This window comes from Xenopus tropicalis, chromosome 9 (assembly GCF_000004195.4).
Source record: "Xenopus tropicalis strain Nigerian chromosome 9, UCB_Xtro_10.0, whole genome shotgun sequence".
Lineage (NCBI taxonomy): Eukaryota > Metazoa > Chordata > Amphibia > Anura > Pipidae > Xenopus > Xenopus tropicalis.
In genome coordinates this window covers 11,523,872-11,551,195 of record NC_030685.2, presented here as the reverse complement: position 1 = coordinate 11,551,195, position 27,324 = coordinate 11,523,872, and the positions used below count along the sequence as shown (strand labels likewise).

General features: G+C 39.3%; 3 protein-coding genes across 3 annotated transcripts; all 3 read left to right on the top strand.

Annotated features, from left to right (window-relative positions):
* Positions 1 to 675: 675 nt before the first annotated feature.
* On the top strand, positions 676 to 1,626 carry LOC116407791 (olfactory receptor 5B12-like). The gene is made up of 2 exons (XM_031893810.1): positions 676 to 1,463; positions 1,542 to 1,626. Exons 1-2 carry the CDS (start codon positions 676 to 678, stop codon positions 1,624 to 1,626), a joined length of 873 nt encoding a protein of 290 aa, XP_031749670.1.
* Positions 1,627 to 5,130: 3,504 nt separating this feature from the next.
* Positions 5,131 to 13,503, top strand: LOC116407790 (olfactory receptor 1G1-like). The gene is made up of 3 exons (XM_031893809.1): positions 5,131 to 5,240; positions 7,589 to 7,776; positions 12,650 to 13,503. The coding sequence occupies exons 1-3, from the start codon at positions 5,131 to 5,133 to the stop codon at positions 13,501 to 13,503; spliced, it is 1,152 nt and encodes a 383-aa protein (XP_031749669.1).
* A 4,826-nt stretch (positions 13,504 to 18,329) lies between these two features.
* Positions 18,330 to 19,250, top strand: LOC116407789 (olfactory receptor 146-like). The gene is made up of 2 exons (XM_031893808.1): positions 18,330 to 18,952; positions 19,106 to 19,250. The coding sequence occupies exons 1-2, from the start codon at positions 18,330 to 18,332 to the stop codon at positions 19,248 to 19,250; spliced, it is 768 nt and encodes a 255-aa protein (XP_031749668.1).
* The last annotated feature ends 8,074 nt before the right edge of the window (positions 19,251 to 27,324 follow it).

Below are 27,324 nucleotides of genomic sequence, written 5' to 3'. Positions count from 1 at the left end.
AAACCCCGTGGGTGAGCTTTAGCCTATAGGATAAACCCATATAAATGGGATTTTTTAAAGAGCCTTATGGAATGTGTTCCCAGAATCCCTTTGTTCCAATTGGTAGAATAATTCCTATGTCTTAATACCAAACATTACAAAGATTCTTATTTGAATGCCGCATCTTACATTATAGAAGCAAAGGGATTCTTTCCACACAGCTGATTTGTCTTTCTTTTATTTTACTGGAGGAAATGGAAACGTCCAGGCCTATTTATTAGCACTCTGATTTTAGTGGTTTTGGAAACAATGAAAAAAACTAATTTTCACTAAAACCATAAATGCCAAATAATTTATTAAAAAGCCTTTTATAAAAAGCATGAACGAAAAGATCCGCAAAACAAATCCAAATAAGAACCTGAAAAACCCTGAAATCCTCATTTTCATAAGAATTTTGGTAAGAATGAAACCAAAACATCTAAAACCACGAAGGAAAGAAAGATTTTCCAATTGAATAAGGACTTCAACATTACCTCGCCAGCTTTTAGATTGCAATGTTTCGTATTAGTGTTTTTCATGGTTTTTAGGCTTATTAAATTGACATTTAATAGTGGTTTAAGAAAATTATTATGATAGACAATTTTGATCACTAATCTTGTTATTATTTATATATTTATTTATAGATACCAAAGTGAGATGGAAAACCAGACAACAGTGTATACATTGGTTCTTGCTGGACTGTCTGATCTTCCGAGTCTTCAGCTTCCTCTGTTCCTGGTGTTTCTCCTCATCTATCTTATAACTCTGACTGGGAACCTTCTCATCCTTCTCCTGATCTTCACTGATTCCCATCTTCACACCCCCATGTACTTCTTCCTTGCAACCCTGGCATGTCTGGATATGGGTTACTCCTCAGTCACTGTCCCAAGAATGCTCTTTGATTTACTCACAGGTAGAAGGGTAATTTCTGTACGAGACTGTATAACTCAGATCTACTTCTTGATCTACTTTGCTCTATTAGAAGTATCTGTGCTGGCAGTAATGTCCTATGACAGATACGTTGCTATCTGCCACCCTCTTCACTACATGCAGATAATGAACTGGAAAGTTTGTGTCCAGCTTGTATCAGGCATTTTAGGTTTTGCTTCAATATATACCTTGGTGCACACTCTTTTTTTAACCAAACTGACCTTTTGCAGGCCTGATGCTTTGCAAAGTTTCTTTTGTGACCTGCCCCAGTTGCTTCAGGTCTCCTGTAGTGACACATTCATCAATGTTTTGCTAATATTTCTCTTTGGGATATTCTATGGAGGTGTTGTTTTATCAGTCATCATTTACCCATACATCACTATAATCAGAACTGTTCTAAAAATCTCATCAAAAGCCATGAGATCCAAAGCTTTCTCCACCTGCTCCTCCCATCTAACTGTGTTCTTTATATTTTACAGCACTATTATCTTTAATTACTTCCGCCCAAATGCAAAGTATCATTTGACAGAGGACAAAGTGGCTTCTATATTTTATGCAATATTAACTCCCTTTTTAAATCCTCTGATCTACAGTCTGAGGAACCAGGAGCTCAAAATCTCACTAAGAAGAATGTTACAGAATGTAGATTGTAGGCATAAGATTGCCCAGACTAGGTAATATGAATGTACAGTATAACATAGGACTGTATGCAGATCAATACAGCATCTCAGTTACCAAATCAACTTTAAACTATAAAGCAGTTCAGTTAGATCAGTTAGATGCCAGTTTCTGAGATCCTCAGAAGCCACATTGTGTACACAGAAATCTATTCATAGGTAACTATAGGTAACTATTCAGCATGTAGATTTTATTTGTGATTTGGAGATGGAAACACTTAACTACACAGAATAGACAATATCAGAAATTATAAGCAATGAGTGATCTGTGAGTATTTAGGCTATGATGATGACAGTAAATAGTTTGCTCTAGGTATTGCCAGTGTCGGACTGGGACCCCAGGGGCCTCCTAGTCTACTAGTCCCTTATTTACATGCTAGTATCTATCCTTCCATCTAATTCTCCTCTTTGTTCCCATTCAGAAATAGGGAATGGCCATGAAGTAGGCCAAATGGTCAGGAGCAGGAGGGCCCACTGACACCTGGGCCCAACGGTAGTTTTCCTGGTATCCTGGTGGGCCAGTCCAACACTGGGTATTGCAGACCATTTTGGATGGTGGTATATTTGTGGGTTTTTGACACTTAAGAGATGCTTAGAATCTATATTAGGTACTGAATATGCCTTGGGCAGGCACATACACAATAAGTAATTTATTTGCCAAACACCTACATTGGGTGCAGGGGATTTATGAAGAAGAACTACAGTACAATGGATCTCTGCAGAACCTTTCACCGGCCATTGCAATGAGAAGCATTGGCCATGGGTTCCAGGTTAGGTTTGATCCACCCCAATGGAGTTTACAGTCTAAATTCCCTCCTTAGATATGATATGATTTAGGTTAAGAGAAGTCCTTCCAATGGAACTCTCCATAAAAGGGGCAACTCTGCTAATGCTCAATTTTTTTAGTTTGAGTATTGTTATATTTTTGGGGGATTTATTATAAGTCAAATCTGAAAGAAAAAATATGCCATCTAAAACCTGTTGAGATCATGTAGAAGTCAATGTTCCAGGTTTTTGTGACTCTGTAATTTGTAAAACAATATGAAAAAATCACAGTCAAAATTTTTGCATTTTGCCAACAACATTGCTTTAAGTCTTATCATAAATTGTTCATACAACAACCACAAAAATAGGCTTTTATGTGAGCAATTTGTATGGAAAGTGCAATGGTTTGCTGTTTGTAAGGAGGTAAAATAAAGGATTGGTCAGCCAACAGGATGCGTATGACTATGGGGCTGATTCATCAAAGTACGAATTCGAATCCCAAAATGGGCTCAATGGCACTCTGCAGCTCCAACCCGGCCCAAGGAAAGTCTCCCATAGGGCTCAATGGCACTCTGCAGCTCCAACCCGGCCCAAGGAAAGTCTCCCATAGGGCTCAATGGCACTCTGCAGCTCCAACCCGGCCCAAGGAAAGTCTCCCATAGGGCTCAGTGGCACTCTGCAGCTCCAACCCGGCCCAAGGAAAGTCTCCCATAGGGCTCAATGGCACTCTGCAGCTCCAACCCGGCCCAAGGAAAGTCTCCCATAGGGCTCAATGGCACTCTGCAGCTCCAACCCGGCCCAAGGAAAGTCTCCCATAGGGCTCAATGGCACTCTGCAGCTCCAACCCGGCCCAAGGAAAGCCTCCCATAGGGCTCAATAGCACTCTGCAGCTCCAACCCGGCCCAAGGAAAGTCTCCCATAGGGCTCAATGGCACTCTGCAGCTCCAACCCGGCCCAAGGAAAGTCTCCCATAGGGCTCAATGGCACTCTGCAGCTCCAACCTGGCCCAAGGAAAGTCTCCCATAGGGCTCAATGACACTCTGCAGCTCCAACCCGGCCCAAGGAAAGTCTCCCATAGGTCTCAATGGCACTCTGCAGCTCCAACCCGGCCCAAGGAAAGTCTCCCATAGGGCTCAATTGCACTCTGCAGCTCCAACCCGGCCCAAGGAAAGTCTCCCATAGGGCTCAATGGCACTCTGCAGCTCCAACCCGGCCCAAGGAAAGTCTCCCATAGGTCTCAATGGCACTCTGCATCTCCAACCCGGCCCAAGGAAAGTCTCCCATAGGGCTCAATGGCACTCTGCAGCTCCAACCTGTCCCAAGGAAAGACTCCCATAGGGCTCAATGGCACTCTGCAGCTCCAACCCGGCCCAAGGAAAGTCTCCCATAGGGCTCAATGGCACTCTGCAGCTCCAACCTGGCCCAAGGAAAGTCTCCCATAGGGCTCAATGGCACTCTGCAGCTCCAACCTGGAGCTCCAACCAGATTCACTCATCACTGGTCTGTGGCAAAGCACTCAGACCTGTTTTATGAAGGTGTGAGTGAAGCTCATTAATATTGGCTGCTTTGAATGTGGCTTAGAGCAAATTTTAATCATATTGTTAGTTGGCGCCAAGTCCATCTGCAGAGCCTACATCAGACAGTGCATTTCCTCTTTTGGCCAGATAAGACCTGCAGAGATACAGTCGTTACTAAGTAAGAACAAGTGGCTACCCGTACCTTGCAAGGGTAGACAGAGAGGTAGAAGATGACAACTAACTTGTTCTAGGAACGAGAGCTAGATAGGTTAGCTAGAAAGGACAGCTCAGGTTCCCACAAGGAGTCAGTATTTGGTAGAACACTACTGGTGACTGTACACCAGATAGGGATTGTGAGTGCGTAGGATTAGGGTAGTGGCCTTATAGGAAAGCTGTAGAGAGACAGCTGTGTGAAGCTTGGCACTGTAAAGAGACAGGGGTCCTTGAGGCTTCAAGGGAGGTACATAGTGAGAAGTGTGTGTGTGATTCATACTCGTAAAACTACAAGAGTCTCCTGATTGGTTGACTCCAGTCTGTTCTGTTTTGCCTTCCGAGTAGCCTGCAATAAAGTCAGTTCTGGTTCAATGAACGTTGTTGTGGTCATGACTACCGTTCTCATCAAACACCTTTGGAAAGGTAAAATTCATTTGCAATACATAGTGTTTCACATAAGCAAAGTAAGTATAACTTTAGTCCCAAATAATAATACATAGGCTGTGCAGTAACTCCCATTCATTTTGCTAAAACTTCCAAAATTATTATCAGGATTTCAAGCACAATTTTATTTATTAAGCACAAAAAAATCCAAAAAGTAGAATGTAAAACTTTGGCATCTAAAAGCTTTCGAGTTAAGTCACATAGAAGTCAACAGAAGTTGTCCTAAGCAAAATTTGAAATTCGAAAAAGGATAAAAACTTATAAGTGCAATGTGGTAAGAGAAACAGTAGAAAGGAGGTCATAGCCCTGTAGAACTATCAGTCTAAGGGGCCCATTCATTTTCTAATTTATAGAACTTTTTGTTAAGTCCACTATATTTTCGTTAAAATTCCGCGACTTTTTCATGGGCATTGGTTCTTAAGTCCCAAGACTGGACCATGTAATGCTCTAGTTCTTCATAGGATAGGCTTCTTTTGAAAGAGGTTAAGAGAATGTGTATACAGGGGTGGAATGCCAGAGGTTAGACGCAGCACCATAGGAAGGTTTAAGATGGGAAATGGGTATGGATGGAGTTAAAAGATGTTGGTTCTGAGAGGGATGGAGGAGACAGCCAGGACCATACAGAGATAACAGTGAATAAATATAGTCAGGACCAGAAGAATGAAGGGCTGCAAAAGTGAGTATGTGCTTTGCCTCAAGAAAAAGATGGAGAACTTCTGTGGGAACCTCTAAAGGCATGAACCTTGGAATCTCTAAAATGTACAGGTATGTGCAGCATTTTTTATATTATTCTTTGTGTGACTCTTGTTCCCTCCTTTAGTTACCCTTTAATGATTTATCATGAATAGGTCACTCTATGCTTGAATGGACTTATGCATGAAAAGTTTACCAGCTTGCTATCCAGTTGAGGAACCATAGAAACGATTGCTGAAGGCAAAATTCATAAATTCACATCTATTTCCCAGTGATGCAGAATATGCCTATAGTACAAGGTAATCATAATGTAACCATTTCACTTCAAAACAAGCCCTAGGTTTAACTACACTGTGATTCTTTTTCCAGTTTTGGGGTCATTTCCTTGCCCCAATAGCAAGTCACTTATTGCCCTATACACATGGGCATAAGCCCCCTTCCATGCAAGCTAAGCTGTAGCTGAGGTTATTTTAATATAACGTGAGAAAAGTTTTAGTTAAACAGTTAAAGAAAGACATTTAATTGTGATAAAACAAAAATTCCCCAAATGCAAAAACTTAAGTACTGGATGATTAAATGTAATTGAGACTCGGGGGGTTTGTAAAGGTTGGGGAGAAGGGTTTTTAAGGCAGAGGTTGGCACTCTGAAAAAGAAGGAAGGCTTGGGATTAAAGGTAAGGTTTGTTTTACAGGCATTTTAGTACTTACCTGTAGTGTTAGTTATGAGGATTTTGGGCTTTATAGTCCAACCTATGCCTCTAGGTATCCATGGTCTGTGCTTTCCTGTCATATCCAATCCAATATTTCCTACCAGTAGTTTTCACTGATAAAGATATTAAATAGCTTTGCCCTAAATATAAATACAGTCAAGAGCAGGGTGAGTCCAACTCAACCAACGTTTCAGAAACAAGAGAAGAGACCTTGTCACTGTGGACACTTTCTGGTATCTGGTACCCACAATAACTGCATAAAAAATATTAATAATAGTATTAGTGGTAGTAGTAGTAGTTTTTAAAAACTAGCTTGATACATATAGCTCCTTAATAATAATACTCTATTTATGATAATGCTCTACACTCCTCCTTTGGTAGAGAATTTTATTAAATACGGAAAAGAAGCCATTCTGGGCTAAAAGCATAAACCACTTTCCTCCTGTCTTGAAGGATGCATTCATGCCCCTTGCACCTATCTGAATAGAAAAGGTTTGGTTCAATAGTTTGGTTTGATTTATATGAACACAGTGAGGGGTCTGTTATCCTGAAACCCATTGTCTTTAAATTGTGGTCATTTTTGGCGATATCCTAACAATTTTTTCTAAAAGTTAGGTGCAGATGGGCAGGAGGTAGCCAAAGACACAGGAAAAGTCTGCACGAAACTTACCCCCGCCCCTCTCAAACAAAACCATTTTCTGTGGCACCTGAAGAGGGTCAGTTTACTCTGGAAAATATCACCTTTGAGAAGTTGACTCCAATGTTAATTTCTTTTTTTCATGTATTGATTAATATGTGGTAGGTCATTTATAGGAAATACCAAGTGAGATGGAAAACCAAACAATTAAGGACACGTTGGTTCTCACTGGTCTGTCTGATCTTCCAAGTCTACAAGTTCCTCTGTTCCTGTTGTTTCTTTTCATCTATCTTTTCACACTGACTGTCAACCTTCTCATCTTTCTCCTGATCTTCACTGATTCCCATCTTCACACCCCCATGTACTTCTTCCTTGGAACCCTGGCATGTCTGGATATGAGTTACTCCTCAGTCACTGTCCCAAGAATTGATTTACTCACCCAAAAAAGGGTCATTTCTGTGAGAGACTGTATAACTCAGTTCTACTTTTTCCTCTTCTTTGCTATATCAGAGATGTCTGTTCTGGCGGCGATGTCCTATGACAGATACATTGCCATCTGCCGCCCTCTTCACTACATGCAGATAATGAACCAGAAAGCTTGTGTTCAACTTATATCAATCATGTTGGTGCTCAGTGCACTTTATCCCTTGCTGCCCTCTTTTTTTAACAAAACTGAGCTTTTGCAAGTCCGATGCTTTGCAAAGTTTCTTTTGTGACATTCCTCAGTTGCTTCAGGTCTCCTGTAGTGACACATTCATCAATGTATTGCTTATATTTCTCACTGGGATATTGCTTGGTGCTGTCTTTTTAGGGGTCACCTTTTACCCATACATCAGTATAATAATGACGGTTCTGAAAATCCCATCAATAAACATGAGATCCAAAGCTTTCTCCACCTGCTCCTCCCATCTAACTGTGGTCTTTATATTTTACACTGCTATTTTCTTAAATTACTTTAGCCCAAATGCAAAGTATCATGTTATAGAGGACAAAGTGGCTTCTGTATTTTATGCAATATTAACCCCCTGTTTAAATCCCGTGATCTACAGTCTGAGGAACCAGGAGCTCAAAACATTACTAAGAAGAGCTTTACACAGAATGTAGATCCATGGATGGATGAGGAACGTGTGGGGGACAAGTTTAATTATATTAATGTATATCATGGGACTGCATGTAGATCAGCACACAAGAGAACACATACAATCTACAGAATGTTTGGTGGCCGAGCAGTACCGTCTGTCTGACTATAGACTTAAGGCTCACAGATCTCCCCTTATTAATGTCAGATGATATTAATTATTCTGTGCAGTGGAGTTTTTCCATTCTACCTTTTCACACTGGACACATAGGGGGCTCATTTACTAACCAACGATTTTCAATTTTAAAACTTGATTCAAATTTGTTTTCGGAAAAGTCGCAAGGAAAAAATGCTGTGACTTTTTCAATATTTAGTATGCATTTAAATGGCGAAAAATCCGAATTCGCCAGATTAAACTTGCCAAGTGTATGTAGAAGTCTATAGGAAAGGTCCCTTTCCTTGAATTTCTTTCTTTTATCTCGAAACTTTCGAAATTTCGCTGGGTTTTGTCCAAAAATCACAATTTTTCAAATTGTTGCAGTGACAATTCAATAAAGTTACGTTTTTCAAAGCAACAATTCGAAAAAGAGTTTTTTTACGACTTTACTCACAGCAACTTTTTAAGTAAATATTAGACATTCGGGAAAATGATTTTAGTTGAATATGAAAATGAAAAAAATTCGAAATTATGTAGTTTAAATAACTCTGCCCCATAAAGGCCACATGCTGATTGGTTAACGATCAATAGACGTACGTGAGTCCTGCTTGGTTGGAAAGAAAACTGTAAAGTCTGCAACAATTATCTGAATGAACTACTGGGTGTTTTTCCACCCTATATAATAAATGATTGCAGGGGTTATGGACAGCTCCCCCTATGGGACACTCATTACTAGGGGCAAGCAATTCCCCATTTTATTTACATAGGCACATCCAATTAAAGGTCAGCTTGGGGCCAATAAGATTTGATTTGACTGGGCCTATTTGAACTCATTTGTAGCATATTGAGAGTTGGGCTACTTTACAGAGGGTCCTGGTCTTAAGAACTGAAACCATTTTCCTTATGCAGTTGCTCTTAGCAGAAAAGTGATGACTTTGGGCTTTTAATTTATGAAAATGAATTCATTTCTCCCCAGCAGTGAACTCCTCAGCCACTGGTATTAAAAAAGATCCACTTTCCCCTTACAAAACAAGGAAAAGGATAAATGAAAAGCAGCAGGGCAACTGTCATACTTTCATATAGGCTCATGTTGCATCTGGCTCACCTGGATAGGATGCCTTGGATAGGATGTATGGAACATACCATAAAATACAACATTTAGTATAGTAATGCATAATGGAGATGAGCAATGCAAAATGGTTCACTTTTGCAGACATGGAAAGGCTATCAACAAAAAATTAACAAGTTGAGCCCAGCCAACTACCTCAAAGAGAACATGTGTTGTACATAGTGAAAATTAACAATTTAATTGTTTCCCAAAATCCCCCCATTTGTATGAACCTCGGCTGAATTTGGGGGCTGATTTATCAGCAGTTGTATTTTTTCCATGATTTGTATTTTTTTGTGCTAATAAACAAGATGTTCTACTCAAAAACACAGATTTTTTGCAATTTATCATGTGTCAAAACCATGAAAACTGCAAAGGTAAAAATACACAGAATAAACATTCTGGCTATATTCAGTGCAAGGTGTTTACCTTGGGATTTCATGATGTTGGACTGACCTTTGTCCCTTATGTACCGATATTACTGGCATGATAGAGGATACCTACAACTGAAGAAAAACTTAAAGTTATATAGGCACATGGAGAGACCTTTGGCCAAATGGCAGTTGGTATAGCGCTATGAAAAACGTCTAGTCTAGTTATGGGATTTGAACCTGGGCAGACCCTGTTACTGCAAATGTGTTTCATTTATGTGAATTGTTACCTTATTGAGTTTATATAAAACTATATGTGGCAATACAGCAATATTGGGGCACATTGTATTCTTCTTTCAGTTTATGCACAACATAAGTTTCTGTAAATTCAGAAATATCACAAACTAATTTGGGGGCCTTCGGGCTCAAGCAATCATTAAGGAAACCACGTGTGAGTTCGCTAACTCACGCTGGGTTTCAGAGTCAAATACCTGGAAAACTTTTATAAGTTTTTTCAAAAAAAAAAAAGTTCAGGAAAATAACAAACGTTACTGAGATATTCAGCCCCAAAAACCAACATGAGCAGTTTCCTTTATTAACGGAATGGGGGCTCTTGTGTCTGCGAGAAGGCCCTACTGGTAAATAAAGCATTAGAGAGGTTATTATATGATCCCCTTATATACTTATACATAGTTATCATGTCACCCCTTAAGCGCCTCTTCTCCAGTGTAAACAGACCCAACTTGGCCAGTCTTTCCCCATAACTGAGACTTTCCATATCCTTTACCAGCTTAGTTGCCCTTACAGGACTATACAGAGACAACAGTGAAGAAATGGAATCAGCAGCAAAGGAATGAAGGGCTGCAAATGTTAGGATGTGATTTGCCTGAAGAGAAAGATGGAGAACTACTATGGGAACCTTTGGAGGCATGAACCTTGGAATCTCTGAAATCTATGTGCAGCATTTGTGATCTTATTCTTTATGTGACTCTTGTTCCCCCCTTTAGTTACCCTTTAATGATTTATCATGAATAGTAGTGATACTACTTTGCCATAAAATTTGCGAAACGGCAAGAAAATTCGCGAAACGCATTTGTTGCACGATTTTTTTGTCACCCATGTCTTTTTCTGTCGCCGACATCTTTTTTTATGCGACCGCAGTTTTTTTTTGACGTGCAACGAATTTTCCTGCGGCAAATTTTTGCAGAAGTTGCGCAAAATGATTCGCCAGTGGCGAAATGCAGAAATTCGTCGTGAATCCATGCCTGCCGAAATAATTTGCGCATCCCTAATGAATAGGTCTCCGTATACTTGAATGGACTCAAGAACTGTCAATTACATCAAAAGTTTACCAGCTTGCTATCCAGTTGAGGAACCATAGAAACGATTGCTGAAGGCAAAATTCATAAATTTACATCTATTTCCCAGTGATGTAAAATATGTTTATAATACAAGTTAATCATAATGTAACCATTTCACTTAGAAACAAGCCCTAGCGGCACATTTACTAACCCACGAACGGGCCGAATGTGTCCGATTGCGTTTTTTTCGTAATGATCGGTATTTTGCGATTTTTTCGTATTTTTTGCGATTTTTTCGGCGTCTTTACGATTTTTGCGAAAAAACGCGAGTTTTTCGTAGCCATTACAAAAGTTGCGCAAAGTCGCGATTTTTTCGTAGCGTTAAAACTTGCTTGGAACGTCGCGCCTTTTAAGTTTTAACGCTATGAAATAGGCGCGACTTTGCGCGCAAGTGTTAACGCTACGAAAAAATCGCGACTTTGCGCAACTTTCGTAATGGCTACGAAAAACTCGCGTTTTTTCGCAAAAATCGTAAAGACGCCGAAAAAAATCGCAAAAAATACGAAAAAGTCGCAAAATGTTCGTTTCCAATCGGAATTTTTCCAATTCGGATTCGAAATCGTGTCTTAGTAAATCAGCCCCCATGGTTTAACTACACTGTGATTCTTTTTCCATTTTTGGGGTCATTTCCTTGCCCCAATAGCAAGTCACTTATTGCCCTATACACATGGACATGAGCCCCCTTCCATGCAAGCTAAGCTGTAGCTGAGGTTATTTTAATACAGTGTGAGAAACGTTTTAGTTAAATAATTAAATAAAAAATATCATTGTGATAAAAACAAAAATTCCCCAAACGCAAGTAAAGTACTGGCTGATTAAATGTAATTGAGACTCGGGGGGTTTGTAAAGGTTGGAGAGAAGGGTTTTTAAGGCAGAGGTTTGCTCTCTGAAAAAGAAGAAGGCTTGGGATTAAAGGTAAGGTTTGTTTTATGGGCATTTTAGTACTTACCTGTAGTGTTAGTTATGAGGATTGTGGGAATTATAGTCCAAGCTATGCCACTAGGTATCCGTGGCATCAATCCAATATTTTCTACCAGTAGTTTCCCTGATAAAGATATTAAATAGTTTAAATATAATATAAATACTGTCAAGAGCAGGGTGAGTCCAATTCAACCAACGTTTCAGAAGGAAGAGAAGAGACCTTGTCACTGTGGACACTTTCTGGTATCTGGTAACCACAATAACTGCATATAAAATATGATTATTATTATTATTAGTGGTAGTAGTAGTAGTTTTTAAAAACTAGCTTGATACATATAGCTTCTTATTAATAATAATAATAATAATAATAATAATAATAACAATACTCTGTTTATAAGAATGCTCTACACCCCTCCTTTGGTAGAGAATTTTATCAAATACAGAAAAGAACCTCTTATGGGCTAAAAGGATGCATTCATGCCCCTTGCACCTATCTGAATAGAAAAGGTTTGGTTCAATAGTTTGGCTTGATTTATATGAACACAGTAAAGGGTATATAATTCTGAAACCCATTGTGGCCATTTTTGGTGATATCCTAACAATTTTCTTTTTAGTTACAAAACAGAATCTAGTGCCTGATGATATCAACGTTATTGTTAATCCAATATAAATGGCAAAACAATCTCTGTATTTAGTAGCCTTATGCCCTGGCGAATTCTGAAAGTTAGGCCTACATGGGCAGGTAGAAGCCAAACCCACAGGAGAAGTCTGCACGAAACTTTCCATGGCACCTGAAGAGGGTCTGTTTCTTGTGTTCATTTCTGATTTGTAATTTATTTATCATTATAATGAGCCAGCCAAACGGCATTGCAAAGTGTATAATATTCATAAATGGGTCTTAATTTTGTCTACTCTGGAAAATATCACTTTTGAGAAGTGTTGATGAATATGTGGTAGTTCATCTATAGGAAACACCAAGTGAAATGGAAAACCAAACAATAGAGTACACGTTGGCTCTCACTGGTCTGTCTGATCTTCCAAGTCTACAAGTTCCTCTGTTCCTGGTGTTTCTTCTCATCTATCTTTTCACACTGACTGTCAACCTTCTTATCTTTCTCCTGATCTTCACTGATTCCCATCTTCACACCCCCATGTACTTCTTTCTTGGAACCCTGGCATGTCTGGATATGAGTTACTCCTCAGTCACTGTCCCAAGAATGCTCTTTGATTTACTCACACAAAAAAGGGTAATTGCTGTGAGAGACTGTATAACCCAGTTCTACTTTTTCCTCTTCTTTGCTGTATCAGAGATATCTGTGCTGGCCGTGATGTCCTATGACAGATACATTGCTATCTGCCGCCCCCTTCACTACATGCAGATAATGAACCAGAAAGCTTGTGTCCAACTTGTATCAATCATGTTGGTGCTCAGTGCACTTTATCCCTTGCTGCACACTCTTGTTTTAACAAAACTGAGTTTTTGCAAGTCCGATGCTTTGCAAAGTTTCTTTTGTGACATTCCTCAGTTGCTTCAGGTCTCCTGTAGTGACACATTCATCAATGTATTGCTTATATTTCTCTTTGGGATATTGCTTGGTGCTGTCTTTTTAGGGGTCACCTTTTACCCATACATCAGCATAATAATGACGGTTCTGAAAATCCCATCAAAAAACATGAGATCCAAAGCTTTCTCCACCTGCTCCTCCCATCTAACTGTCGTCTTTATATTTTACACTACTATTTTCTTCAATTATTTTAGCCCAAATGCAAAGTATCATGTTATAGAGGACAAAGTGTCATCTGTATTTTATGCTACATTAACCCCCTGTTTAAATCCCGTGATCTACAGTCTGAGGAACCAGGAGCTCAAAACATCACTAAGAAGAGCTTTACACAGATTGTAACTCCATGGATGGATGAGGGAGGTGTGGGGGGCAAGTTTGCAAAAAAATCACAACTTTTTCCATAATATACAAGAATTCGATAAAGTCGGGATTTTGGCAGCGACAGTTCAAAACAGTCGAGTCTTTCACAACTTTTCTCGCAGCGACTTTTCCGTGCAATCTTTTTTTTTTTTTTTAGAAAATATGAGACATTTGGGAAAATGATTTTAGTTGAATTTGAAAATGAAAAAAATTAGAAATTATGAATTTTAAATAAATCTGCCCCATAAAGACCACATGCTGATTGGTTAACGATCAATAGACGTACGTGAGTCCTGCTTGGCTGGAAAGAAGACAGTAAAGTCTGCAGCATTTATCTGAATGAACTACTGATCATACAGATAAATGCTGCAGACTTAACTGTTTTCCCACCCTAGATAATAAATGATTGCAGGGGTTATGGACAGCTCCCCCTATGGGACACTCATTACTAGGGGCAAGCAATTCCCCATTTTATTTACATAGGCACATCCAATTGAAGGTCAGCTTGGGGACAATAAGATTTGATTTGACTGGGCCTATTTGAACTCATTTGTAGCATATTGAGAGTTGGGCTAATTTTACAGCGGGTCTTGGTCTTAAAAACTGATTTTGTAACACAATTATCCTTATGCAGCCACTCATAGCAGCAAAGTGCTGCCACTGGTATTAAAAAAGATCCACTTTCCCCTTACAAAACAAGAAAAAAGATAAAGGAAAAGCAGCAGGGCAACAGTCATACTTTGCATATAGGCTCATGTTGCATCTGGCTCACCTGGATAGGATGCCTTGGATAGGATGTATGGAACGTACCATAAAATACAACAATGCATATAGTAATGCATAATGGAAATGAGAAATGCAAGATGGTTCACTTTTGCAGACATGGAAAGGCTATCAATTTGCTCAACAAAAAATTAACAAGTTGACGCCAATCACGCCAACTGCAGTACCTCAAAGAGAATATGTGTTGTACACAGTGAAGATTAACAAATTAATTGTTGCCCAAAATCCCCCCATTTGTATGAACCTCTGCTGAATTTGTGGGCTGATTTATCAAAGGTTGTATTTTTTCCATGATTTGACTTTTTTTTGGGGGCTAATAAACAAGATTTTTACTTAAAAACACAGTTTTTTTTTTCAATTCATCATGCATCATAACCGTGAAAACTGCAAAGGTAAAAATAATCATTTTTTCTATATTCAGTACAATAAACACCTTGGGATTCAAACAAAAGTTTTACAGAATGAGCTTTAAAAATAAAAAAAAGTTCAGGAAAATAACAAACGTTATTCAGCCACGAAAACCAGCACGACCTAACAAATTCTTGGGGTTTCCTTTATAAACGGAGTGGGTGCCCTCATGTGTGTTGGAAGGACCTACTGGTAAATAAAACATTAGAAAGGTTATTATATGATCCCCTTATATATTTATAGAATGTTATCATGTCACCTCTTAAGCGCCTCTTCTCCAGTGTAAACAGACCCAACTTGGCCAGTCTTTCCCCATAACTGAGACTTTCCATACCCTTTACCAGCTTAGTTGCCCTTCTCTGGACCCTCTCTAACTCAATAATGTCCCGTTTGAGCACTGGAGACCCAAACTGAACAGCATATTCTAGATGGGGCCTTACCAGCGCTCTGTAAAGGGGAAGAATAACCCCCTCCTCCCGTGAATCTATACCCCATTTAACACAGCTCAATACCCTGTTTGCCCTTGCAGCTGCTGCCTGGCATTGCTTGCTACAGCCAAGTTTATTATCTACAAGGACTCCAAGGTCCTTCTCCATTATGTATTTGCCTAGTGCAGTCCCATTAAGGGTATACGGGGCTTGCATATTTTTACATCCCAGGTGCATGACCTTACATTTATCCACATTAAATCTCATCTGCCACTTAGCTGCCCAGATTGCCAGTTGGTCAAGATCCTGCTGCAGGGATGTCACATCCTGGATAGAATTGACTGGTCTGCAGAGTGTCATCTGCAAACACTGATACATTACTTATAATACCCTCCCCCAAGTCATTTATGAACAAATTAAACAAAAGTGGACCCAGTACAGAACCCTGAGGGACCCCACTGAGGACCTTATTCCAAGTAGAGAATGTACCATTAACAACCACCCTCTGTACCCGATCCTGTAGCCAGTTTTCTATCCATGTGCAAATGACTTCACTAAGACCAATAGACCTTAGCTTAGAAAGCAGTTGTTTGTGGGGAACGGTATCAAATCCTTTGTTAAAATCAAAATAGATCACATCTACTGCCCCCCCACTGTCCAGCTTCTTACTTACCTCATCATAAAAAGCAATTAAATTAGTCTGACATGACCTGTCCTTAATAAAGCCATGCTGATTACTGCTCATAATGCCATTCTCCACTACATAATTTTGTATGTGATCCCTTAACAGGCTTTCAAATAACTTGCCCACCACGGATTAAGGTTTAAGATGGCAAATGGGGATGGTTGGTTTTGAGAAGGAAGGAGGAGACAGTCAGGACCATACAGAGACAACAGTTAAGAAATGGAATCAGCAACAAAGGAATGAAGGGCTGCAAATGTTAGGATGTGATTTGCAGAATATGTTGGCAATTTGTTTTATTATTAATACAAGTCATTATACAATTGTAAGCTCTTTTGGGCAGGGCCCTCTTCACCTCTTGTATCGGTTATTGGTTGCTTTATATGTTACTCCTTGTAGATTGTAAGCTCTTTTGGGCAGGGCTCTCTTCCCCTCTTGTATCGGTTATTGATTGCTTTATATGTTACTCCTTGTAGATTGGAAGCTCTTTTGGGCAGGGCTCTCTTCCCCTCCTGTATCGGTTATTGATTGCTTTATATGTTACTCCTTGTAGATTGGAAGCTCTTTTGGGCAGGGCTCTCTTCCCCTCCTGTATCGGTTATTGATTGCTTTATATGTTACTCCTTGTAGAGTGTAAGCTCTTTTGGGCAGGGCTCTCTTCACCTCTTGTATCGGTTACTGATTGCTTTATATGTTACTCCTTGTAGATTGTAAGCTCTTTTGGGCAGGGCCCTCTTCACCTCCTGTATCGGTTATTGGTTGCTTTATATGTTACTCTGTATGCCCAATGTATGGAACCCACTTATTGTACAGCGCTGCGGGATATGTTGGCGCTTTATAAATAAATGTTAATAATAATAATAATAATTATACAATCATAATGTAACCACTTTACTTAGAAACATGCCCTAGTTTTATCTACACTGTGATTCTTTTTCCAATTTTGGGGTAATTTCCTTGCCCCAATAGCAAGTCACTTATTGCCCTATACACATGGACATGAGCCCCCTTCCATGCAAGCTAAGCTGTAGCTGAGGTTATTTTAATAGGGCGTGAGAACAGATTTAGTTAAACAGTTAAAGAAAGAAAATTAATTGTGATAAAACAAAAATTCCCCAAACAAAAAAACTAAAGTACTGGCTGATTAAATGTAATTGAGACTCGGGGGGGTTGTAAAGGTTGGAGAGAAGGGTTTTTAAGGCAGAGGTTTGCTCTCTGAAAAAAGAGAAAGGCTTGGGATTAAAGGTAAGGTTTGTTTTACAGGCATTTTAGTACTTACCTGCAGTGTTAGTTATGACGATTTTGGGCATTATAGTCCAAGCTATGCCTCTAGGTATCCATGGTCTATCACTTTCCTGTCATATATATTTTCTACCTGTAGTATTACTGAGATATTACATAGCTTTGCCCTAATTATAAATACAGGGAGCAGGGTGAGTCCAACTCAACCAACGTTTCAGAAGGAAGAGACTTTGTCACTGTGGGCACTTTCTGGTATCTGGTAACCACAATAACTGCATATAAAATATTAATAATATTATTATTAGTGGTAGTAGTAGTAGTATATAAAAACTAGCTTTATACAGATAGCTTCTAAATAATAATACTCTATTTTTAATAATGCTCTACACCCCTCCTTTGGTAGAGAATTTTATTAAATACAGAAAAGAAGCCATTCTGGGTCTCAAAGGATGAATTCTTGTCCCTTACACCCTTGCACCCATCTGAATAGAAAAGGTTTGGTTCAATAGTTTGGTTTAATTTATATCAGTGTTCCCCAACCAGTGGCTCGTGAGCAACATGTTGCTCCCCAACCCCTTGGGTGTTGCTTTCAGTGGCCTCAAAGCAGGTGCTCATTTTTGAATTTCTGGTTAGGAGGCAAGTTTTGGTTGCATAAAAACCCAGTATAATGCCAAACAGAGCCTTCTATAGGCTGCCAGTCCACATAGGGGCTATTAAGTAGCCAATTATAGCTCTTATTGGCACCTCCAGGAACCTTTTTCATGCTTGTGTTGCTCCCCAACACTTTTTAAATTTAAATGTTGCTCACAGGTATAAAAGGTTGGGGATCCCTGATTTATATGACCACTGTAAGGGGTCTGTTTTCCTGAAACCCATTGTCTTTCAATTTTCAAAATAGAATCTTGTGCCTGGTTATAACAAATGTAACATGTATCCATATAATGGCTAAACAATCTCTCTTTTTAGTAGCCTTATGCCATGGCAAATTGTGAAAGTTAGGCGTAGGTGGGCAGGTGGTAGCCACAAACACAGGAAGCCAAAAAAAATGTTTCTGTGGCATCTGAAGAGGGTCAGTTTCTTGTGTTTGTTTCAGATTTGTAATTTATTTATCATTATAATGAGCCAGCCAAACTGCATTGCAAAGTGTATAGTATTCATAAATGGGTCTTCATTTTGTTATCTCTGGAAAATATCACTTGAGAAGTGGACACCAGTGTATTGATAAATATGTGATAGGTCATCTATAGGAAATACCAAGTGAGATGGAAAACCAAACAATAGAGTACACGTTGGTTCTCACTGGTCTGTCTGATCTTCCGAGTCTACAAGTTCCTCTGTTCCTGGTGTTTCTTCTCGTCTATCTTTTCACACTGACTGTCAACCTTCTCATCCTTCTCCTGATCTTCACTGATTCCCATCTTCACACCCCCATGTACTTCTTCCTTGGAACCCTGGCATGTCTGGATATGAGTTACTCCTCAGTCACTGCCCCAAGAATGCTCTTTGATTTACTCACAGGTAGAGGGGACATTTCTGTTCCAGCTTGTATAACTCAGATCTACTTCTTAATTTTTTTTGCTACATCAGAGGTATCTGTGCTGGCAGTGATGTCCTGTGACAGATACATTGCCATCTGCCGCCCTCTTCACTACATGCAGATAATGAGCCAGAAAGCTTGTGTTCAGCTTGTATCAATCACGTTGGTGCTCAGTGCAATTTATACCTTGCTGCACATTCTTGTTTTAACCAAACTGACATTTTGCAGGTCAGAAGCTTTGCAAAGTTTCTTTTGTGACCTGCCCCAGTTGCTTCAGGTCTCCTGTAGTGACACATTCATCAATGTATTGCTCATATTACTCTTTGGGGCATTGTTTGGTGGTGTCCTGTTAGGGATCACCTTTTACCCATACATCAGCATAATAATGACGGTTCTGAAAATCCCATCAATAAGTATGAGATCCAAAGCTTTCTCCACCTGCTCCTCCCATCTAACTGTCGTCTTTATATTTTACACTACTATTTTCTTCAATTACTTTAGCCCAAATTCAAAGTATCATGTTATAGAGGACAAAGTATCATCTGTATTTTATGTAATTTTAATGCCCTGTTTAAATCCCGTGATCTACAGCCTGAGGAACCAGGAACTCAAAACATCACTAAGAAGAGCTTTACACAGAATGTAGATCCATGGATGGATGAGGAAGGTGTTGGGAGCAAGTTGCAAAAAATAATGTATGTATATAATGGGACTGCATCAACACACAAGAGAACACATACAATCTACAGAATGTTTGGGGGCCCAGCAGTAAGTCTGTTAGACTATAGACTTAAGGCTCACAGATCTCCCCTAATTAATATCTGATGATATAAATTATTCTCTGCAGAGTTTTTCCATGCTATCTTTTTTACACCGGACACATTGGGGCTCATTTACTAACCAACAATTGTTTAATTTTAAACTTGATTAGAATTTTTTTTCAAAAAATTCACTGAGAAAAATGATGTGACTTTTCCAAAATTTATTATGCATTTCAAAAAAAATCTGAACTCCCAATTCACCAGTAGTGATGAGCGAATCTGTCCCGTTTTGCTTCACCGAAAAATTCGAGAGTATTTCGAAAGTGTCGCGAAACAGCGAAAATGTTGTGCGTCCTAAAAACTGTCACCCGCGAAAATTTTTGGACGTGTGACGAATTATTTCATCCGTTTCGTTAAACAATCTGCGAAATGCTGGAATTCGGTGCAAATCCATGCCTGCCGATTTTGCCCATCACTAGTGATGAGCGAATCTGTCCCGTTTTGCTTCGCCGAAAAATTCGAGAGTATTTCGAAAGTGTCGCGAAACAGCGAAAATGTTGTGCGTCCTAAAAACTGTCACCCGCGAAAATTTTTGGACGTGTGACGAATTATTTCATCCGTTTCGTTAAACAATCCGCGAAATGCTGGAATTCGGTGCAAATCCATGCCTGACGATTTTGCCCATCACTAGTGATGAGCGAATCTGTCCCGTTTTGCTTCGCCGAAAAATTAGTGAATCTTTCAAAAGATTTGCGGAATGGCGAAAATTTTGCGAAATGGCGAAAATGTTGCGCGTCAAAAAAAAATTGTCGTCCACGGCTATTCTTTTGTCGCCCGCGGCTAATGTTTAGTCGCACGGCTATTATTATGTCACCTGCAGCTATTATTTCGTCGCCTGCAGCTATTATTTAGTCGCACGGCTATTATTTCGGCGCCCGCGGCTATTATTTAGTCGCACAGCTATTATTTTGTTTCGCGGCTATTATTTCATCGCCTGCAGCTATTATTTCGTTGCGCGCCTAATATTTCATCGCCTCGGCAATTTTTGGACGCACAGCGATTTTTCCGCCGGCGAATTTTTTCATCCGTTTCGCGAAACAATCCGCCAATGGCGAAACATGGAAAGTCACCACGAATCCATGCCTGCCGAAACATTTCACCCATCACTACCCATCACTATTCGCCAGATTAAACTTGCCCAGTTCATGTAGAAGCCAATGGCAAAGGTCCCTTCCCTTTCCTTGAAGTTGTTTCTTTTGTCTCGAAACTTTAGAGATTTCACTGGGTTTTGTCCTAAACATGACTTTTTCGAACAATCCAATAAAGTCGGGATTTTTGCAGTAACAATTCAAAAAAGTTGAGTTGTTAACAACTTTTCTCCCTGCGACTTTTCCGTGCAACTTTGTTTAGTAAATATTAGACATTCAGGAAAATTATTTTAGTTGAATTTGAAAATGAAAAAAAATGAGAAATTATGGAGTTTTAATAACTCTGCCCCATAAAGTCCGCATGCTGATTGGTTAACGATCAATAGGCGTATGTGAGTCGAAAGAAAGTTGGAAAGAAGTCTTGATCTACTACTACTGATCATACAGATAAATGCTGCAGACTTTATTGTTTTCCCACCCTAGATAATAAATGATTGCAGGGGTTATGGACAGCTCCCCCTATGGGACACTCATTACTAGGGCCAAGCAATTCCCCATTTTATTTACATAGGCACATCCAATTGAAGGTCAGCTTGGGGCCTATAAGATTTGATATGACTGTGCCTATTTAAACTCATTTGTAGCATATTGAGAGTTGGGCTACTTTACAGAGGGTCCTGGTCTTAAAAACTGATTTTTTTTTAAAGAGGACCTGTCACCCACATATAAAAAGTTGTAGAATAAAAGTCCTTTGAAAATTAAACATGAAACCCAAATTCTTTTTTTAATTGAATCATCCATACCTGTAAAAAAATGTATTTAAAAATCTGAGCTGTCAATCATATATTGCCTGCCCCGCCCGCGGGGCAGGCAATATATGATTGACAGCTCAAATTTTCAATTACAATTACTTTCACTTTCCATTCAGCATTTACTAGATATCACCCAGATGGCAAATGCATACAATTTTGGGGGGATACAAAGCTTTGCCTTAATAACAGTGTTCACAAAATGGCGCCGGCCTGCTGGCTGTGACTACTAATTCCAAGACTGAAGGGAAAAAAAGTGAAATAGTTTATATAGTGGGAGTAACGTTTATTTTGCTCAACTAACATGATAGAAAAGGATTTGGAATTAATTTTGAGGGTGACAGGTCCCCTTTAACACCATTTTCCAGCTGCTCTTAGAAGCAAAGTGATGGGCTTTTTATTTATGAAAATGAATTCACTCCTCCTCAGCGGTGGACTCCTCAGCCACTGGTATTAAAAAAGGGCCACTTGCCCCTTTCAAAACAAGAAAAAAGATAAATGAAAAGCAGCAGGGCAACAGTCATACTTTGCACATAGGCCCATGTTGCACCTGGAACACACCACAGCCTTGGATAGGATGTAAGGAACGTACCATGAAATAAAACAATGCAAATAGTAATGCAAAATAAACATGAGAAATTCAAGATGGTTCACTTTTGCAGACATGGAAAGGCTATCAATTTGCTCAACAAAAAATCACAAGTTGAGCCCAATTGCACCAACTACCTCAAAGAGAACATATGTTGTACATAGTGAAAATTAACAAATTAATTGTTTCCTGAAATCACCCCCATGAACCTCTCCTGAATTTGGGGGCTGATTTATCAACGGTTGTATTTTTTTGTGCTAATAAACGAGATTTTCTACTCAAAAACACACATTTTTTGCAATCCATTATGCGTCAAAAGCGTGAAAAATGCAAAGGTAGAAATACGTAGAATAAACATTCTATATTCAGGACAATAAACACCTTGGGATTTCATGTAGTTGGACTGACCTTTGAGCCATATGTTCCTATAGTATCAATACACGTTTGTACATAACTGGTATGGGGCAGAAGAAGTTGAACAGAGAATTTTGTACAAGGTTTCTTTTCAATATTGGGGCACATTGTATTCGTCTGTCAGTTTATGCCACAACATAAGTTCCTGTAAATTCAAAAATATCACATACTAATTTGGGGTCTTTCGGGCTCAAGCAATCATAAAGGAAACCATGGGTGAGTTCACTAACTCATGATGGGTTTCAGAGCCGAATATGTGACAAACTTTCATAAGTTTTCCAGAATGAGCTTTAAAAAAAAAAAAAATGTTCAGGCAAACAACAAACGTTACTGAGATATTCAGCCCCGAAAACCAACAAATTTTGGGGGGGTTTCTTTATAAATGGAGTGGGTGCCCTCATGTCCGTTGGAAGGACCTACTGGTCAATAAAGCATTAGAGAGGTTATTATATGATCCCCTTGGACTCAAGAACTGTCAATTGCATCGAAAGTTTACCAGCTTACTATCCAGTTGAGGAACCATAGAAATGATTTCTGAAGGCAAAAATGAATGAATTCGCTTCTATTGCCCAGCGATGCAGAATATGTTTGCACATACAAGTTAATCATAGGGGCACATTTACTAATCCACGAATCTGAACCCCGAATGGGAAAAAATCGGACTGGAAATGAAAGTTTTGCGACTTTTTCGTATTTTGCGCAATTTTTTTGTTGGCATCACGACTTTATCGTATTTTCCGCGACTTTTTCGTCGCCGTTGCAATTTTTTCGTATCGAGCAATTGTCAACGGCGGAAAAAAGCAATCCGATTTTTTCGCGGCGACGACGAAAAAATTGCAGAAAATATACGATAAAGTCGTAACTAAAAAATCGCTGGACATACGAAAAAGTCGCGGCGGCGACGAAAAAGTCACAAAAATACCGATCATTATGAAAAAACACGTTCGGACGATTCCGGTCCATTCGTGGATTAGCAAATCTGCCCCATAATGTAGCCATTTTACTTGTATATATCCCTTGTTTTAACTACACTGTGATTCTTTTTCCAGTTTTGGGGTCATTTCCTTGCCCCAATGGCAAGTCACTTATTGCCCCATACACATGGACATAAGCCCCCTTCCATGCAAGCTGTTGTAGCTGAGGTTACTTTAATGCAATGTGAGAAAAGGAGGCCCTTTAGGACCGGAGGAAAGTGGAGGGACGGGCCATTATGAACACAGAGTTGGCGCTCTCCAAACCACTTATAAATTATTATAGATTAATTCAAACAATTAGTGTTTATTAGTTTAAAACATATATATACATGATTAATTCTTATAATGACAGTCTAGATAAAATACATCAGTATGCACAGCAATAGCCTGGTGTTCAAAAATGAGGAGCTACAATAAATAATTAATAGAAATCCTAATAATTCATGGAACAATTCTAAAAATAAAAATATAAATAATCAGGAGTACATGACAGGGCCAGAAGGAGGATCCATTAGTATTAGGTGCAAGGGTTCATGGGGCTTGTAGTCCAGGCAGGGATTGGTAGAGGGAAGGGGGGGGGTATTAAAAGGGGCGGAGTTAGACGGTTTTGGCGCCAATTTTAAGAAACAGCCCACCCACCCTATTGAGAGGAATCTGTCACAGCTTTGGGTAAGGAATAAAGGGTAGGCAGTAAGAGCTAAGGTGGTGCAAGGTCAGAGGATGGGGATGGAGGTGATTAAATATTGTTATAGCGGAAGGACAAAAAATAAGGGGAGGAGTTGCTGGCGGCAAGGGATCTCCCTAGGAGCAGCCTTTAGCGGCTAAGGGTGGAGATCTCGCTGGATTGGATTATATATTAATATGTTGGCTTTGTAAAATTATTGATTATATACAATAAACGTGGCTGCGGCCTTTTCAAACCCATACGGTGTCAGAATGTCAGTAAGAAGGGGGTGCGGGTTTTTGGGGGGAGAAAGGGTCAAGACTTGACGCTGCCCATGTCAAGTTTTAGTTAAACAGTTAAATCAAAAATATCATTGTGATAAAACAAAAATTCCCCAAACGCAAGTAAAGTACTGGCTGATTAAATGTAATTGAGACTCGGGGGGTTTGTAAAGGTTGGAGAGAAGGGTTTTTAAGGCAGAGGTTTTCTCTCTGAAAAAGAAGGAAGGCTTGGGATTAAAGGTAAGGTTTGTTTAACAGGCACTTTAGTACTTACCTGTAGTGTTAGTTATGAGGATTTTGGGCATTACAGTCCAAGCTATGCCACTAGGTATCCTTGGTAAATCACTCTACTGTGATATATATTGTCTATCAGTAGTATTACTGAGATATTACATAGCTTTGCCCTAATTATAAATACAGGGAGCAGGGTGAGTCCAACTCAACCAACGTTTCAGAAAGAAGAGAAGAGGCCTAGTTATGAGGATTTTGGGCATTATAGTCCAAGCTATGCCTCTAGGTATCCGTGGTCTATCGCTTTCCTGTCATATGCAATCCAATATGTTCTACCAGTAGTTTCACCGATAAAGATATTTAATAGCTTTGCCCTAATTATAGATACTGTCAAGAGCAGGGTGAGTCCAACTCAACCAACGTTTCAGAAAGAAGAGACCTTGTCACTGTGGACACTTTCTGGTATCTGGTAACCCCAATAACTGCAGAAAAATTATTAGTATTACTATTAGCGGCAGTAGTATTTAAAAACTATATTTATAATAATGCTCTACACCCCTCCTTTGTTAGATAATTCCATCAACTGTTTATGTCCATATAAACAGTTTCCTATTGAACCAAAGCTTTTCTATTCAGATAGGTGCAAGGGACAAGAAGACCTGGGCTAAAAGCAAAAATCTCTTTCCTCCTGTCTTCATGTCCCTTGCACCTATCTGAATAGAAAAAGTTTGGTTCAATAAAAAACTGTTTATATGAACATAGCGAGGGGTCTGTTATCCCTAAACCCATTGTCTTCAAATTGCTGCAATGCCATTTTTGGTGATATTCTAACAATTTATCAATAGAATAAATACAATAGAATCTTGATGATGATCAAGATATCATCTGATGATATCAAACGTAACATTAATCCATATAAATGGCGGAGTGAAGTTAGGACAGGTAGCCAGGAGGTAGCCGAAGATACACCAAAACTTACCCCCGCTCCTCTCAACTAATATAATTTTCCATAGCACCTGAAGAGGGGCAGTTTTTTGTGTTCATTTCTGCATTTTTCAATTTATCAAACTTCAATGCCAAGATAATAATATCCATAAATGTCTCTTAAATGTGTTTCCTCTGGAAAATATCACTTTGGAGAAGTAGACTCTGATGTTAGTTTCTCTTTTTCATGTATTGATGAATATGTGGTAGTTAATCTATAGGAAATAAAAAGTGAGATGGAAAACCAAACAACGGTCTTGTTTCTCACTCATCTGTCTGATCGTCCGAATCTACAAGTTCCTCTGTTCCTGGTGTTTCTCCTCGTCTATCTTTTCACACTGACTATCAACCTTCTCATCCTTCTCCTGATCTTCACTGATTCCCATCTTCACACCCCCATGTACTTCTTCCTTGGAACCCTGGCATGTCTGGATTTGAGTTGCTCCTCAGTCACTGTCCCAAGAATGCTCTTTGATTTACTCACAGGTAGAAGGGCCATTTCTGTACCAGCTTGTATAACTCAGTTCTACTTCTTACTCTTTTTCATGACATCAGAGACATCTGTGCTGGCAGTGATGTCCTATGACAGATACATTGCCATCTGCCGCCCTCTTCACTACATGCAGATAATGACCTGGAAAGTTTGTGTTCAGTTTGTATCAGGCATGTTGGTGCTCAGTGCAATTTATCCCTTGGTGCACACTGTTTTTTTAACCAAACTGACCTTTTGCAGGCCTGATGTTTTGCAAAGTTTCTTTTGTGACCTGCCCCAGTTGCTTCAGGTCTCCTGTAGTGACACATTCATAAATGTATTGATTATATATCTCCTTGGGACCTTGTTTGGTGCTGTCCTTTTAGGGGTCATCTTTTATCCATACATCAGTATAATAATGACGGTTCTAAAAATCCCATCAAAGCAGATGAGGTCTAAAGCTTTCTCCACCTGCTCCTCCCATCTAACTGTCGTCTTTATATTTTACACTGCTATTATCTTCAATTACTTTAGCCCAAATGCAAAATATCATGTTATAGAGGACAAAGTGTCATCTGTATTTTATGCAATAATAACCCCCTGTTTAAATCCCGTGATCTACAGTCTGAGGAACCAGGAGCTGAAAACATCACTAAGAAGAGCTTTACACAGATTGTAACTCCATGGATGGATGAGGAACGTGTGGGGGACAAGTTGCAAAAGCTAAGAAATATTAATGTATATGATGGGACTGCATGGAGATCAGCACAACATCACCCAACAGAACACATACAATCTACAGAATGTTTGGGGGCCCAGCACTACAGTCTGTCAGAATATAGACTTAAGGCTTCTGTGCAGTGGATTTCTTCCATGCTACCTTTTCACGCTGGACACATAGGGGCTCATTAACCAACCAACGATTTTTAATTTTAAACTCAATTCGAATTTCTTCAGAAAAAGTGGCAGAGAAAAAATACGCTAAAACTTTTCAAAGATTTACTATACGTTTAAACCGCCAAAATTCATGTAAAAGTCAAGTCAATGGCAGAGGTCCCTTCCCTTTCCTTGAAGTTTTTTCTTTTGTCTCTAAATTTTCGAGATTTCTCTGGGTTTTGTCTGAAAATCCTGACTTTTTCGAATTGTCGCCGCAATAATTTGATAAAGTCAGGATTTTTGCCGTGACAATTCGAAAAAATTCAATTTTTTAACGACTTTTTTCGTGCAACTTTTTAAAATAAATATTAGACACTTGGGAAAATGAGTTTAGTTGAATTTGAAAATGAAAAAAAATGAGAAATTATGGAGTTTTAGTAAATCTGCCCTATAAAGTCCTCATGCTGATTGGTTAATGATCAATAGACGTACGTGAGACCTACTTGGTTGGAAATAA

Excerpts from the sequence above, each read along its gene's own strand:
- LOC116407791 (XM_031893810.1), top strand. The coding sequence starts at position 676 with ATGGAAAACCAGACAACAGTGTATACATTGGTTCTTGCTGGACTGTCT. Across the intron at positions 1,464-1,541 it reads TACTTCCGCCCAAATGCAAA|TCTGAGGAACCAGGAGCTCA; the intron begins GTATCATTTGAC and ends TCTGATCTACAG.
- LOC116407790 (XM_031893809.1), top strand. The coding sequence starts at position 5,131 with ATGGAGTTAAAAGATGTTGGTTCTGAGAGGGATGGAGGAGACAGCCAG. Across the intron at positions 5,241-7,588 it reads AAGAATGAAGGGCTGCAAAA|AGGACAAAGTGGCTTCTGTA; the intron begins GTGAGTATGTGC and ends ATCATGTTATAG. Across the intron at positions 7,777-12,649 it reads TGTATATCATGGGACTGCAT|TTCCTCTGTTCCTGGTGTTT; the intron begins GTAGATCAGCAC and ends CAAGTCTACAAG.
- LOC116407789 (XM_031893808.1), top strand. The coding sequence starts at position 18,330 with ATGGAAAACCAAACAATAGAGTACACGTTGGTTCTCACTGGTCTGTCT. Across the intron at positions 18,953-19,105 it reads GCATTGTTTGGTGGTGTCCT|CCCAAATTCAAAGTATCATG; the intron begins GTTAGGGATCAC and ends CAATTACTTTAG.